The sequence below is a fragment of the Arvicanthis niloticus genome, chromosome 2 (genome assembly GCF_011762505.2).
Source record: "Arvicanthis niloticus isolate mArvNil1 chromosome 2, mArvNil1.pat.X, whole genome shotgun sequence".
Taxonomy (NCBI): Eukaryota; Metazoa; Chordata; class Mammalia; order Rodentia; family Muridae; genus Arvicanthis; species Arvicanthis niloticus.
In genome coordinates, this window is record NC_047659.1 from 8557956 (window position 1) to 8574054 (window position 16099).

The 16099-nt window shown below is 53.5% G+C and overlaps 1 protein-coding gene across 5 annotated transcripts in view; it reads left to right on the forward strand.

Annotated features, from left to right (window-relative positions):
• Hmcn2 (hemicentin 2) overlaps positions 1-16099 on the forward strand; it is a 148797-nt gene that overhangs the window by 63972 nt on the left and 68726 nt on the right. For 4 of the 5 annotated variants that reach the window (XM_076928470.1, XM_076928468.1, XM_076928467.1 and 1 more), the window contains exons 24-41: positions 241-495; positions 1000-1086; positions 2469-2663; positions 3784-3914; positions 4183-4330; positions 4999-5125; positions 5310-5464; positions 6331-6381; positions 6613-6891; positions 8220-8498; positions 9057-9165; positions 9328-9497; positions 10794-10948; positions 11282-11378; positions 11987-12082; positions 12812-12988; positions 14562-14719; positions 15887-16010. In XM_076928470.1, the coding sequence (XP_076784585.1) occupies positions 241-495; positions 1000-1086; positions 2469-2663; positions 3784-3914; positions 4183-4330; positions 4999-5125; positions 5310-5464; positions 6331-6381; positions 6613-6891; positions 8220-8498; positions 9057-9165; positions 9328-9497; positions 10794-10948; positions 11282-11378; positions 11987-12082; positions 12812-12988; positions 14562-14719; positions 15887-16010 (2793 nt within the window). The remainder of the gene's footprint in view (positions 1-240; positions 496-999; positions 1087-2468; positions 2664-3783; positions 3915-4182; positions 4331-4998; positions 5126-5309; positions 5465-6330; positions 6382-6612; positions 6892-8219; positions 8499-9056; positions 9166-9327; positions 9498-10793; positions 10949-11281; positions 11379-11986; positions 12083-12811; positions 12989-14561; positions 14720-15886; positions 16011-16099) is intronic. The other variant, XM_034495438.2, reaches the window with a different exon arrangement.

Here is a 16099-nt window from a genome sequence, read left to right on the forward strand (position 1 = left end):
GGGATAAATGCACTGAGAGCATTCAGGTGTCCAGGTGGAAGATGGAGCCTGCTCTTCCTGGGTGTGGGGAGGCCACATGGATCCCGAACGCTCTACTTTGCAGTGAGGAGCCGCTGCCTTAGACTTCCCATCCCATGATGATCTTGCTGCTTGCTCATATCAGGGTTGTAGCATGGGCTGGGACTCTGAGACCCTTAACTAGATAACCCACCTTGATGCCCATCCCTGGGACCCTGCCAGTCCCCCCTCAGGTGCAGCCTGGCCCTCGGGTCCTAAAGGTACTGGCTGGAGAAGCCCTTGATCTGAACTGTGTGGCAGAGGGCAACCCCCAACCTCAGCTGACCTGGTTCAAGGATGGGATCGCCCTGATGGGTGAGGGACCCCAGGGCTCTGTCCACTTTGCTGCTGTCAAGACCTCTGATGCTGGGCTATACCACTGCGAGGCCTCCAGTAGTGCTGGCACAGACACTTGGAAGCTGGAGCTCCACGTGCTGGGTGAGTCCCTCAGCCTCCCTCCATCCGTCCACCATGGCCCACACCTCTCTGGGCTCTGCTTATCCGGTCTGAAGCAGTAAGTCCTCAGAGCTACCATGCAGGCTCCATGATTTGCACAGATGACCTGTGGCTTATGACCCTAGGGGCCTTGTGCAAAGTCCTTATAGGGAACTTTTATCTCATGGGTAACTCAGGCCATTTAAAAAAAAAAAAACTGAAAGGTGATCTAGTAATAGGCAAAGTCACTAAGAAATTATATTATGTATGACCCACAGAACATTCTGGAATATTCTAGCATTTTCGCTGTTGGGGACTGGAAGCAAGACACAGTTGGAAGGACACTGACAGGACCCTATTATACCTCTTGTGTTTGAGGCACAGGGAGCTGGCCTCCCTGGGAGGCTGGGGGCTGGGGCTCTGAGAGGAGACCCTCTCCTCCCAGTCCATTCTGGGAGGGAATGCTGGACCTGAGGGTTATAAATATGGCCTTGCTACCTCCCACAGAGCCACCACACTGGGGGGTCGACGAGACCAAGGGCCTGCTGGAGAGAGTGGCTGGAGAGAATGCCAGTCTGCCGTGCCCTGCCCAAGGTGAGGCCAACGTCCCCCAGGTGGGGCTGGGGAAGCAGGGCTGGCCTGGGTTCTAGGAACTCGGTCACCATATAGTGACCTCCTTGGGTTATAGAGTCACCCAGACAACTCTATAATATAGATATTCCCATTAGTTGTTCTGTGTTGTTATCCTATCCCAGAGAAGTTAAGCAAATTACATAAGGTCACACTCTCCAAAGCCCTCACTACAACAATGACCCACCATCCTGGGCTTGTCTATGGTGGGTGAAACGAGCCATCTCTGTCATGGTTGGTCAGTGTTCCCACGGGCTGAGTATCCGATGAGCAACAGGTGGGTAGAGAAGCCAGCAGGAGCCTGCAAACATCCTGGACCTCAGTGGTTCACTCTTCAGCAGCTGGGCACCTGGGAGAGCCCTCAACAGCACTAAGGTGGCAGACAGGCGAGGGGGGCTTGGGAACAGGGACGGAGGTAGGGGCTGGGAGCCTTGATCACAGTGCCACCTAGTGTTGGACTCTAGAAACAGCAGGCAGGAACACACCCGTGGGCAAGCCGCCCACCCTAATCTGCCTTCAAGTTGTTCTACAGTGTGGTCCCCTCATATCCCTCCCCCCTCATCCCTGGACCATGAGGGCCAGACTTCAGTCTCACCAGCTCACCCAAGGTCCCTCTGCAATGCAGCCTCTCTGGACTGCTCCACCAGAGAGCACTTTGTATTTGGCACTTTGCCCAGGGGTGGGGCTGAGTGTTAAAGAGCATCACCTGGTACAAGGAATACTCAGGGACACCATCGCTTCTCCTTCAGGGCTGGCAGGTGGCCAGGAGTGTGGCTGCCCCAAATCTGGTCACACTGTGAGACAGAGGGACAGGATAGGAAGAGTCAACATCTCCCACTCCATGTGCCCAGCTCCGTTGGCACCACATAGCCTGTTAAGCACCGCAAGTTTGTTCATTCACACAGGACCTAGTATGTGTGGGCTGTGCTGCTGGCTTGGGCATGGCAAGGAACAGTGAAGACCCTGATCCTCATGGGGGAAGACGCTGAGCAATAAAAGCTGGCAGGAGTATGCTGTCAGTCATTTGAAAGTCAGAGTTGGCACAGAACAGAGAGCTCAGGGCTGGCAGGAGATACCTGGAAGGATACCTATAGACACTCATCCCTGTGTGGAGACAGGGGACACATGCTGAAGGTCTGAGACAGCTGTTCCTCTTCTTCCCTCCCCCTCCCCCTCCTTCTCCTTACTCTCCCCCTCCTCTTCCTCCTGACCTGGGGGTGACACAGGGCCTGAGATCACCCATAATGGAGGTCAGTAATACATACACAGGGAGTCTCAGGAGGGGACAGTGCAGGCACGGAGGGGGCTGTCTGATATTTGCCTGATGATTCTGTATACCCTGCCAGGGACTCCAAAGCCACGAATCACATGGCGGAGGGGCCCATCCTCAGAGCCTCTGAATGGCCGGCCAGATGTGGTGGTGCTGGACGAAGGGTCGCTGTTCCTGTCCTCAGTCTCTCTCGCAGACAGCGGAGAGTACGAGTGCCAGGCCACCAATGAGGTGGGCTCAGCGTCCAGGAGAGCCAAGCTGGTGGTCTATGGTAAGCTGAGGCCTTGGCACTGGAGGCCAGGGACAGGCCTGTGTCCATCTCCCACATGGAGACCCAAAATGATGCCAGGGATCCAGTGCCCAAAATCTTCCTACAGAGTAAACTATAAACACCTGATTCCTTCCCCCAATAGGCCAGGAAGGATTAGGGCTTGAGGGTACTGCATGGGGCACCCCATTTCACCAGGTACATCTCTAGGGAGAGTGGAGGCTTCTGGGCTATCAGCAGGTCAAGATCTGCAAGAAAAAGTCCAACCACTAAATTACTTGCTGAGTAACCATGGGGATCGGGCGAACATGTGTGGGGAAGCTGTGTACCTGTACTGGGGAAGCTAGGACATACTGGGAGCTCCCTCGCCAGCCAGGCTAGCCTATGTTATATGTTCCTAATTCCTTTCTAAGCAGAGAAGGTGGCTCGCACCTGGGGAATCACATCCTAGATTGTTCTCTGCCTTCACACACACAAAACTAGTAAAAATAATCCTGCATGAGACCTGAGCAGAGTCTCTAACCCATGAGCTGAACCTCGTGTGCTGGTCACCCACAGCAGGAGCTCCTACCCCTGCACCCAGGTGCCAGCACAGAGTTGGTGGCCTCCAACTGACTGGTATTTCACAAGGACAAGGCAGGCTGGGAGTGTTCCCCGCTGCTGGAATGAGCTGGACCTCTCAGCCTGAACAGTTCTCACAGTCACTCTGTATCCCCTGTTTGCTGGGAAATGACTTCCCTGGGGGGGGTTGGCTATAGACTCATGGGGGCTGACCTTTGGCAGTTCTCACTCGGGGGACCTCCCTGGAGTGACACATGGTTGCAGGTAGAACTAGCTGTGTCCTGCCTCGTAGACAGTGTCAGAGTATGGCATCTGTTCACAGTGGGGGAGGGGCTGTGCTGGTCCCAGGGGGAAGCTTCTGTGTTCACTTGAGATCCAGAGTGCCTTCTCAGTTAGATCTGGGACCAGGATAGATGAAGGCAGGAGGGTCTCCTAGGGTCTCAGTGGTGGGCTGATGGCAGCCCTGAGGACCTCGGGAAGGGGCCGGATGTGGGTAGCCTGCCTTAGATGTCAAGCTTAACCAAAATGAGAGCCACTCTTCTGCTTCTCCTTGATCCTCAAGTGCCCCCCAGCATTCGGGAAGAGGGGCACATAACCAACGTGTCGAGCCTAGCTGGACAGCCCCTGACTCTGGAGTGTGACACAAATGGCTTTCCAGCCCCCAAGGTGGCATGGCTCAAGGATGGGCAGCTGGTGGGTGACTCCGGGGGAAGTTGGAATGGGGGTGGTGTTGGGATGGGGAAGGATGGGACTTTTGGATAAAGATATGTTTCTCTGTGTGCTGGGGACCATGGGAATGTGGCAGATGTCTTTGAGGAGGCCCAGGTTCAGAGGCAGTGGGGAACTGTGGTCCTGAAAGGACTTCCTGAGGGCCTCTTGGGGAACTCTGGTCACCAGCGAGCTCCATGGGCCTCTGTTTCCTCATTGCTCATTCTTACGCCCTCTGGTCTCTTGTGCTCAGATTCCAGAGGCAAGTGAGCATCGCCTCCTGAATGGGGCCCGGTCCCTCCACTTCCCAAGGATCCAAGAGAGCCATTCTGGCCTCTATTCCTGCCAGGCTGAGAATCAGGCGGGGCGCGCCCAGAGAGACTTCAATCTTGCCGTGTTCGGTGAGTGAGGACTGTGTCCCAAACTCCCAAGCATGTGTCAGCAGAGACTAAGGGGCACATGGGGGCCACCACAGCCCTAGACCCTATTCTCAGGAGCCTACAGAGCAGACCATACAGGGGACAATCATGTGGTTAACTAAGCAATGACATCCAGGTAGTCTTAGTTGCTGTGTTAACTGACAAAAGCAGTTTAATGGGGGGTTAATCTGGGCTCACACTTCAAAGGTACAGACCATTATATTGATAGCATATCATAGCCATGGGAGCTTGAGGTGGCTAGTACATCATATCCACACACAGGAAGCAGAGAGAGATGGACGCTTGCTGCTTTTTATGCAGCCCAGGGCCTTAGCCTAGGGATGGTGCCACACATATTTAGAGTGTGTCTTCCTACTTTGGTTAACCCAATCTAGAAAACTCCTCACAGACACAATGGAAGATTTATTTCCATGGTGATTCTAACTCTTACCCAGTTGACAAGATTAGCCACCACATGTGGTGCTACCCAGGAACAGTGCCGGCTGCTGATAAGTCTGGGGAAAAGGTTCATCCAGCAACGTCTGGGGAGCTCCTCAGGTGGAGGGTGTACAGGCCAGGGGACCATCCTGTGGCCAGCAGGGTGTATGGGGTCTGAGGCATCCCCCCTTTACCTCCCTTCCCACCCGCAGTCCCTCCCTCCTTGCTGGGAGCTGGGGGCGCTCAGGAGGTGCTGGGCCTGGCTGGTGCTGATGTGCAGTTGGAGTGTCAGACCTCAGGGGTTCCCACGCCCCAGGTGGAGTGGACCAAGGATGGGCAGTGAGTGACTCTCTCAGTGGAGGTGGGGCTGGGCACGGACGGGGTCAGGGAAGCCTGAGAACGCCCAGAGGGTGTGATTTGTGCTACCCAGCATTCCGTGGAGGGCAGCATGGGTGTCTCTCCCCATGGGAGATTCCCAGGAAACCCCGCTGGCACCCTGGCCTGATCGAGGGCTTTTCTTTAGGCCCATCCTTCCAGGGGATCCTCACATCCTGCTGCAGGAGGATGGCCAGGTTCTCAGAATTATCAGTAGTCACTTGGGTGACGAAGGACAGTATCAGTGTGTGGCCTTCAGCCCAGCCGGCCAGCAGACCAAGGACTTCAGGCTCAGCATTCACTGTGAGTCCAGTCCCTTCCAGCCCTATCTGTTCCAGGAGCTTCCTTCCCTGCCTCCTGCTGCTGCCTGGGAGGGAGAGGAAGGCCAGGAACCGGGCCCGAGGGGCAATACCAGGAGCCAAGGGCATATGGCCCCTTGTCTCTCCAAACTGCCAACTTTACACACTCACTATTTCTGATGTGTGTTGAACTCACACTTACCTGGGAACACCAAATAAGGCAAGTTAGTATTTCAAGTGTCAGTGAGAAACCAGCGTCGGAAGGACAGGAAAAACTAATACACCCAGGGCCAGGGCAGGGCTCCACAGTGGAATCCCTGCACCTGGATGTAGGAAGCCCCAAGTACTATAGAACAGTACCAAAAAACATTCAAAGAGATGAAGGCAAGCCTTCTAAGGCTAAGCAGTGGTCACTTGGCCTATATCTGTGCTCTGTGGTTACAAGGGGAGCTGAGAGTTAGGGAAAGACTCAGTTGCTATATCACTTGCTTTGCAAGCCTGTGAACTTGAGTCTGAATCCCCAGAACTCACACATGTACATGCTCACGCCCATTTGAACACACATGTACATGCTCACACCCATTTGAACACACACACACACACACACACTCCTCACAGACTACATCTCCAGATCCCCATACCCAAATAAACAAAATACATTTTAAAGTGAATGTTGAGTACAAAGGGGCAGACAGGTTGGTGGCCTCACGGGGAGCCTTTCTTCATTGCCATCGGGGACGAGAGAGTTAAGAGAGCATGGTTCTGGGAGGCAGAGTGATGTCTTACTGTACCTAGGTACGTTAGCCATCATCCTGGGTACCAGCTGTGAGTGCCCTCCCCTAGGGAAGCCCTGATCAAGTTCTTCCACAGATGGGGACCCCGAGGCCCAGAGAGGGGAAAGGACTTACCCCAGGCTATACAGTGAGTTAGAGGCCCTGTGGGCTCCAGAGCTCAAGTGTGTGGCCCATCTCCCCATCTGCACCGTCCGTATCCATAGTGACCGGGTTTGCTCCCCACATTAGCATGTCCCTTAGCCCTCATGCCTGCCAGTCTCTGTTGTAGAAGCCTGATATGTGTGCATGCTGCTCAGGGGACATCAGCCACCGACTCAGTTTGTCTGTGACCACCCTCATGTCCCTCTCTGCCCCCTAGCACCTCCCACCATCTGGGGCTCTAATGAGACAGGTGAGGTGACTGTCCTGGAGGGCCACACCACACAGCTCCTATGTGAGGCCCGAGGAATGCCAGCCCCTGACATCACCTGGTACAAGGATGGGACCCTGCTGGCCCCCAGCTCAGAAGTGGTTTACAGCAAGGGTGGCCGGCAGCTACAGCTGAGGAAGGCCCAGCACTCTGATGCTGGCCTCTACACCTGCCAGGCCAGCAACGCTGCAGGGATCACCAAGAAATCCACCAGTCTGGAGGTTTATGGTGAGTGGCCAGGGGGTTGCAGCAGTGGGCAGCTGGTATGAAAAATGTGAGGTGACCTCTGACTGTCTCTGAAGGTCAGTGATGGGTGGCCACTTGGGGTGACCAAGTCCAGTGGAGTGACTTAAGAACAGGGTCCATTTCAGCTCTGCACCTTCCCTGTGCAGAGGAGGAAACAGGCTGGAGGCAGGGCCTAGGTGGGAGTCCATGCAGAGTCTAACTTCTCCTGGAGGACTGTGAGATTCCCCACAAAACTTCCCAAGGTGGCAAAGATCCCCGATTTAACTCTGTGTAGCTTAGGGCCTAGAGTGAGCCCCTTAGCCTGTGTCTGATGCTAATGAAAACGTTTGGCCTCTTATGTCCCCATGGGATGGAGAAGCTTGCCCATCTCATACCTCAGGGACACACGGGCTCTGTTCCTCCCTTCAAGGGAGAGACATCTGTGAATTGGCAACCCTGAAGGGTGGACTCAGAAAAAACGGGAGCACTCTTGAGAAAAGATGATGGTAGGCCTGGGTCAGGCAGAGCAGGGTGCTCTGGGGAGTTGGGGGACAGCCTGAGAGTCAATAGGAGTCATTTGACCTCTGGCGAGGAGCCAGCAAAGAGATTGGGTGCTGGAGTCTGGAAGTGTTGAGCTGTGGAAAGGGTGGGTCCCACACAGCACCTACCACCAGGGACTCCCATGAGGCACTGTCACCCTCTGGAGGCTCTGTCATTCCTCTGGAGTAGAATGAAAGGTGCATGTCCAGTACCTTCTTCTCCAAGAGCCTCAGGGCCCTAATAAGGTTTGAAGCATCTGGAGTCTAAGTTCATGACTGCACAGGCTCCGCCAGTAGTGATTCTATCAGCTCCACAGCTCAGGGCCTGAGGGACATCACACACACGCACACGCACACGCACACGCACATGCACACACGCACACACACACCAGGATGCAGCGCACACGCACACGCACACGCACACACACACCAGGATGCAGTGAGCTCTGAGGACACTTCAAATATCAGGATTTCCCCCAAGATCATACTGTCTTGGTTCAGATCTACTGCCCCACTTTAAGGGTAAGGAGACTTCCAGGGGTGGCAGCCTAGTCTAGAGTCCTGGAGATCCACTAGTTTGTTCAATAGACAGGCTGGAATCCTCCTGGTGACAAGCTTTCTGAGTGAGCACAGAAGAGATATAAGCAGGGGCTGGGAAGATGAGGCTCTTCCTGTCTGAGAAGGCTTGCTGGAAAAGAGAGACCGTGTCTGAGCAAGGTCTAGCTAATAGAATGAGGGTAGGGAGTGGAGCTTCAACTCTTGGTCCCTGAGACAGCCCTGCCTCTTCCTTAGTTCCACCTACCATTGAGGGAGCTGATGGAGGGCCATACCTGGTGCAGGCTGTGGCTGGAAGACCCGTGGCACTGGAGTGTGTGGCCAGAGGCCATCCAACCCCTACCCTCTCCTGGCAGCGTGAAGGGCTGCCAGTGGTGGGCGGCAATGGGACATGGCTGGAGGCGGGAGGTGCCCTGCAGCTGGAGAACCCAGGAGAGGCATCTGGTGGCCTCTACAGCTGCGTGGCCAGCAGCCCCGCTGGAGAGGCTGTACTGCAGTACTCGGTGGAGATGCAGGGTGAGCCAGCTGTGGGTGGGTCTTCCCCCATGCCCACTCCATGCTGAGCCTCAGAAGAGGTGGAGGGTGGCAGGGAAGCCGCGTGTTCCCTTTTCCTGAATCCCGCAGATGAATGGTGAGGCCTGGGTTGGGAACACGTGGTGGAAGAGGCGAGGTTGAGTTCTGGGGTTCTGACCCTCATTCCCACCCATGGCCCTGGACCAACTCATCCAAGAAAGATGATGCTCTGCTTCCTGTCCAGCATTTCCCAGACCCAAAGCTGGGAGTGGGTATGAGTCTTGCTTGGCTGACATTAGACCATATGTGGCCCCTGCGACATAAGACAGAGAAAAGACTACAAGGCAGACGAGACTCCAGGCTCCGAGTCTTTCTGAGGACAGACATGAAATAAATGGTCTCTGGGGAGGGAGGCCATAGAGGCCCCTCTTACATCCTTTAGTGGCCCTGGAAGGCCTCCTGGGGTGCATTTGAGGGGAGACTCAGGCTGTGGTGAGACTGGGGCTCTGGCATCACTCAGGGCTCGGATGAGCTCCAGCCAGCAGCATGTCCTGCCCACAGTGCCCCCACAGCTGCTGGTGGCTGAAGGCATGGCCCAGGTGACTGCCACCGTGGGACAGTCTCTGGATCTTCCCTGCCAGGCATCAGGCTCCCCGGTGCCCACCATCCAGTATGTAGGGAACTGACTAAGGAGGGGACAGGCTGAATGTGGGTTGGGGTGAAGGAAGGGTGAGCCATCCCTGCTCCTAGGAGTGTGAGCATGGTCGTTAAGCCATGGAAGAGAGGCTTCAAGGTGACCTAACCTCCTCTCCATCCTCTCCATCCACCTCAGATGGTTACAGAATGGTCGTCCAGCCGACGAGCTAGCTGGGGTGCAGCTGGCCTCACAGGGGACCGTACTGCACATCAGCCATGTGGAGCTGAACCACTCGGGCCTCTTTGCCTGCCAGGCCACCAATGAGGCAGGAACAGCTGGGGCCGAGGTGGAGGTCTCTGTGCATGGTAAGCAGGTATCTATGGCTCTTTGACAGTGGGACAATCTGAAATGATGGGACTAGTGGAGCTGGAGGCCATAGCAGACCTGGGAATGACATGGGACATGTCTCTTCTGCATAGACGTCTAGCCTGGACTTCCAAAGACGTGGGTGGGAGAGGCTCGTCACCACTGCTCAACGTACTTCCCATTCATCCTGTCCAGCTGCCTGGGGACTTCTCAACCTCCCATTTCCACTCTGTCTCACTAACATCATTCAAATCCTTAGTTAATAAGCATACACTGGCCAACCTCTGGGTTTGCCTAGCTCCTCCTTGATTCTAGGTCTGCCCTATCTTCCAGGAAGGCTTCTTGATTCCACCATGTGTGTCATCCGTCTCTCAGTTCCTACCACCCCACTTCTCTGGAGTGGCTTGTGTAACTATCCTCTTCTCTATGCCAGCTTTGTGGCCTCCAAAGGGCAGCATGGTGGTCTCCTTTATTTTAGCTGGGTCCTGCAATAGTTCTGGTCATAGAATACACACTTAACACTCTTATGGACACATATGGACAGGTTAATGGGTGGATAGTTGATTGGGTGTATGGATAGGGCAGTTAGGTGGGTACCAAGATAGATATGGATGGATGGATGGATGGATGGATGGATGGATGGATGGATGGATAGTTTATGCATGGAGAAGGTGGATGAGTGGGTGAGTAGGTAGATGGATGAATAGATGAATAGATGAGTGTATGGATGGATGTATAATTAGATGGATAGATCAATGGATGTGTAGATAGGTAGATAGATAGATAGATAGATAGATAGATAGATAGATAGATAGATAGAAATAGATAGATGAAGGTAAATAGGTAAGTGGATGGATGGGTGGATAAATGGATGAGTGGATGGATGGATGGATGGATGGGTGGATGAATGATATTCAGATGAATGGTGAATGGGTAAATGGATGCACAGATGGATGGATGTATGGATGAATATGTGGGTAGATGGATAGATGAGTGGATGGATGGATAGATACATGGATAGATGGATGGATGAATGTGTGGGTGGATATGTAGGTGGATCATTGGATCTGTGGCTGTGTGGATTGGGAGAACTTTCAAAGGGAAAGCACTGTTCTGTTGTCTCTCAGTCTGGATCTCCTTCCATTTTCTAGGTGTTCGAGGAGCAAGGGTTCTAGATCCATTCTTTGGCCAGGCTTCAAAGCCACTCCTTCACTTCCAGCCATTTAGGGAATTACTGGACACCTAGCACAGGCCCCCAGAGCCCAACTCAGGCTCTCTTCATCTCTCTTGCACAGAGCTTCCATCAGTGCACATCATCGGTGGGGAGAACCTCACAGCCCCTTTCCTGCAGCCTGTAACCCTCCAGTGTGTAGGTACTGGAGTGCCTACCCCGAGCCTTCGCTGGTGGAAAGATGGCGTGGCCGTGGCAACCACAGGGGGCAACCTTCAGGTACAGTTAGGGAACCAGGACTGGCTGTAGAGGTCCTGGAGACCCTGAGCAGAGTCTTTACAAAGGTGGGACAACAGAGCTCTCTCAGCATGTGCACTTTGAATAGGTACTTGGCTACTATGCCTGGGGAATGGAGGGGTCCCTTAGCCTGGTCCAGGCCATGGAAGCTCAGCCACCAGAGGAAAGAGTCAGAGATGATATCATGGAGAAGATAGCTCATTTGCATGCTTGCACCTGCCTGTGGGGGCCATCCCCATATTCTGTCCTCTCTCCAACTGTGGCCTGGTCCTGGACTTTGTGGCTTCCCCTTATCCCCAGACCCTTCTCTCCCAGATCGAGAAGGCAGACCTGAGAGATGAAGGTGTCTACACGTGTTCGGCCACCAACCTGGCAGGGGAAAGCAAGAAGGATGTAACACTAAAGGTTCTGGGTGAGGACCACAGCTCAAGGGGGTCCAAAGCCTGGGGTGACTGGTGACACCTCAAGCGTCCTTGGGACCGAAGAGTGGAAGTTTTAGATTGGCAACTATGCACTTAACCTTATAAATGGTGTACAGTGCTGACATGAAACATTAGATGGAGCACCCCAGATCCCAGCAGAAGATCTGGCAGCGAAGGGTCTGGGGATGAGAGGAAGTCACAAAGTCCAGACCTTTGCAAAGGTTTTCAGTGGTCACCATGTTAATGGCTTCCTTGCTGGCTGGATTCATGTTTTGGGGCTCACATGTGTCCCTGACAGTGTAGACAAACCCAGCCTGGTTATTTCAAGGCTACTGGGGATTCCAGCTCCTACCGTGCCAGCTTTGATCTTCCCTGAGACTTGGGGTTGGAGGCTGGGAATCCTGTGTGACCTCAGGGAAGATCTCATAGGCCCTGCTCTGATTTGGGGCTTTTCTAAGGGCAATCTCCCTGCTCCAAGTATGCAAGCCTTGTCACCAGAACCCTTTAGGAGAAGCCAAAAAAGACAGAAGGGTGTCTGGGACTATAGCCGCCCAGAGCCCACATCCACCAAGAGGGGTTTCTCTTTGTAACCCCCTAGTTCCCCCCAACATTGAGCCAGGCCCAGTCAACAAGGCGGTTCTGGAGAATGCCTCGGTGACCTTGGAGTGTCTAGCTTCAGGTGTGCCCCCTCCAGGTAAGCCCCATCCCCTTGGCCGGAAGTCCCCTCTAGCCAATCCCAATTCCCCGTGGAAAGAGGCTGCAAACACCCAGAATTCTGTATGCAGGCCAGGAAAAGCCTTCATAGTTTAGAGGTTCTAGCATCCCTGGGGCTGGTCCAGACTACAGTTGAGGTCTAGAATCCCCGCCATCTTGGCTTCTCCAGACCAGCTGAAGGAAAAGCCCAGAACACTTAGATGAATCATACAATCGCCCACATCTGGGCTAGGGTGGGACTTACCCATGATCCAGGGGGGAAGGCCCATTTTCTGTCCTCTCATGAGCAAAGACAGCAACTTGCCTTGAGTGGGTGAGCCCAGGAAGCATTTACCTCCTGTTGAGCCCTGGGGAGGGATGATGGGCCCTGGCTGGAGGCAGGAAGCCTAAGCACTATCCTTGCCTCTGAGGCTGCTGTCCAGGGTGTCTTCCTCTCCACACTCCTGGGCGAGGTTGGCTGTGGGGGAAAGAGGCTTGGCTGGCTTTGACTAGCTGGCCCTGGCTGACTAGCCCCATCCTGGAGCTTCCTCTTAGCCCCTGGTCTTATCTCCTGCGGTGCTGCTGTTCTGTCCTCTCTTCCTCTTCTAAGAACGCTGGTTGTCTCTATCATCGGAAGAAGCCCATGCTCGCTCTGCAAGGTTCTCAGCATGCCCCTACAGCCAACAGTCAATAGCTGATAGGGTACTCGCACACGTCTTTTCTCTCCCAGACATCTCCTGGTTCAAGGGTCGCCAGCCCATCTCCATCCAGAAGCGGGTGACAGAGTCAGCCGATGGAAGAGTTCTTCATATTGAGCGAGCCCAGCTTTCTGACGCAGGGAGCTACCGCTGTGTGGCGACCAATGTGGCAGGCAGCACAGGGCTGAAGTATGGCCTCCGGGTCAATGGTGAGTGGCTAAGACTATAGGACCTTTCCAAATGCTTGTTTTCTTCCCATCTGTCTGGCCTTCTGTCTCTTGTCCACTTGTTTATTTCAGTTATCTACCCATTCGTTCATCTGTCCATTCCCCATCTATACATCCGTCCATCTGTCCTTCTGCTATCATATACCTATCTTTACATTCACCCATCACCCACCTATGTATCCATCCGTTCACCCTATATCTATCTATCTACCATCTACTTTTCCATCTGTTCATCTATTTACTGTCTCCCTACCCGCACCCACCCATCAATCTGCCCACCAAATCATCCATCCACCCACTGAACCACCATTCACCCAACTATTCATCCACTCATCCATCCATTCATCCATCTACACACCCACTCACCGCTAGCAAGCCAGCCTTTCACTCATTCCTATAAAACAATTATTGCCTATCCATTGATCCAACCATCCATGTATTCTAAACTTCTGTCTGCCCATTTACCCAGCCATCCAGCCTTCCATCCGTGCACACAAATATCTGCCCATCCACTACTGATCCACATTCATCCATCCAGTCCTATGCCCATCCATCTCATCTTCAGTCTATCCCCTATCTAAGCTACAGAGACATAAGAAACAGGAGAAACTGAACAGAGACTGGGTGTTGGGCGACTTTCCCTGACGCCGTGTGAACAGATGTTAACACATCCCATCTAGGGCCCCAGTGGCAGACCAAAGGCATGATTCCATCCAGTTCCAGCTTGGGGTACAAATGGGTTTATTGGGCTTCCTTACAGGAGTATGGGTGATGGTTTTCTTATAGGAATATTGATAAACCCCAAACAAGAACATTGCCAAAAAGCCCCATCTCAGTATCTCAAAGGCTACACGGCTAGCGTCCCCTTCTATCAACCTCCCACCTCCGACAGCACCTCTAGCATCCTCTAGCACTTCCTGATTCATGTGCAGCTGGAGAAGAGGGAGCAGCCCTCCCCACCTTCTCCTTCAATGACGGAACCCCAGCAGGCTCAATCTTGTGAGGATCTCAAACAGGAAGTCATAGCTACTCTGTCTGGCAAGGATGGTAATACTCACGGCATGGATGGAGGCCAACATTGCCCAACACTGGGCATGCCTAGAGCATACAAACTAAGGGAGCCCTGGATGATACTGGTAGCCATATGGAGCTGTCAGCTCGGGTCTCATGGGCTGTGAGAGAGGATAGCTTTGGTTCTCCTCCTGGCTATAGGGAGATGCTTTGGCTGTGGTTTTCCCAGGATGGCAGTGTTGCATCTGAGACCTGAGTCAGGACAACTCTCGGTTCTTGGTTCCTATAGTGTCCCCATTATAAATTCCCAAGACCTGAGCTCAAATGTGGTGTCTGCCGCCTCGGCCAGGTGACCCTCCTCTCTCAGCCTCAGTCTCTCATTAGTAGAAGCCTCTGGTGTGTTGACACAATGCATGGATGCCTGGGTTGCTATGCCACGCCCATGCTTTTGTTCTTGACTTGTGCTTCTGAGGGTACACTAGACCATGTCACGTGCAGTGGGGCTCAACTCTGTTCCCTGTTTCCCTGCCACCTTTTTTTGCAGTGCCACCCCGAATCACCCTGCCACCCAGCCTGCCAGGCCCAGTACTGCTTGGCACACCCTTCCGCCTGACCTGTAATGCCACCGGCATCCCCAGCCCCACGCTGATATGGCTGAAAGATGGAAACCCTGTGTCCCCTGAAGGAACCCCTGGCCTCAAGGTCAGTAGCATTGAGTGGTCTCTGAGTGACCTCCCGGTGTCTCCCGTAGGGACTGGTAGCCGAGGTTAGGCTCCAGGAGTCTAGGGTAAGGGAGAGGCAGAGAATCCCTACCCACTGAGATATGGTACATGCCACCAATGCCAGCCAAATATGTAGCCTAGAGCGTTTTGTCACCACATTGAAATGAGGGGAAAGGAGCTATCTATGACAGTGCACACCCAAATCCCCAGCACTCAGGAAACTGAGGCAGGAGGATCGCCATGATTTCAAGTCCAGGCTGATCAATGTAGTGAATTCTAGGCCAGTGTGGTCTACATAGTGAGACCTGTCTCAACCCTCCCACAACAAGAAGTAATGAAAGGGGCTAGTGATGTAGCAGTTGATAGGGCCCTTGCCCAGCATGCATGAAGCCCTGGCTTCTGTCCCCAGCTTCCATCCCTAGTACTGCATGAATCAGGCATGCCAGCACACCTGAGGCCCAGTACTCAGGAGGCAGAGCAGGAGGCCCAAGGTTATTCCCAGCTACGTGGCAAGTTCCAGATCAGCTCCACTACATGTGACCTTCTCTCAAAAAGATAAAAAAAATAAAAAAATAAAAAAAGCAAACCAGTTTGTTTCTGAGACATGGTCTCCTATGTAATCCTGGCTGTCCTGGAACTCACTATGTAGTAAGTAGACCAGGCTGACTTGAACTCATAGAGATCTACTGGTCTCTGCTTCCCGAGTGCTGGCATTAAAGGTGTGCCATTCCATGTATAGCAGAAGCAAAGCAATTTTAATGTTATCAAGTTCGACATCAAAAAAATGTTCCTTTTGTCATGTGACCAATATTAAAAAGTCACTCATAAGACATTCTGTGTGCTTCTTTTCACACCTACTCTGGTTAAGTGTTTTATATACGTGGCCCACTCAATTTAATAACCTCTGGAGTTCTCCTGGCTTCGCGTGGCTAATGGTCACTATAGTGGGCAGAATGGCTCCAGGTAACTCTTCTAGAAACAGATGAAACTGCCACCAGCCAGCAGGGATCAGGGGTACACCTTGTGACTCTCCTGCCTTGGGGGGACCCCTAGGTAGGTGTGGCACGAGGGCTGGCTTGTGAAGGCAGGGATTACCATCCCTGTAGTAAGAGCTGTGTTTAATGTAGACTTGCCTCTGGGGGTACAGGTCTTCCCTGGAGGACAGGTGCTCACCGTGGCCAGTGCCCGCGCCTCTGATGCGGGCAGCTACTCCTGTGTAGCAGTGAGTGCCGTGGGTGAGGATCGCCGGGATGTTGTCCTGCAAGTCCACAGTGAGTCTCTAGCCTGGGATGGGGGTGGGGGGAGGTAAGGGACAGGCATTGCTATAGGCCAGCCATTCCAAGAAGCTGAACTGGGGCAG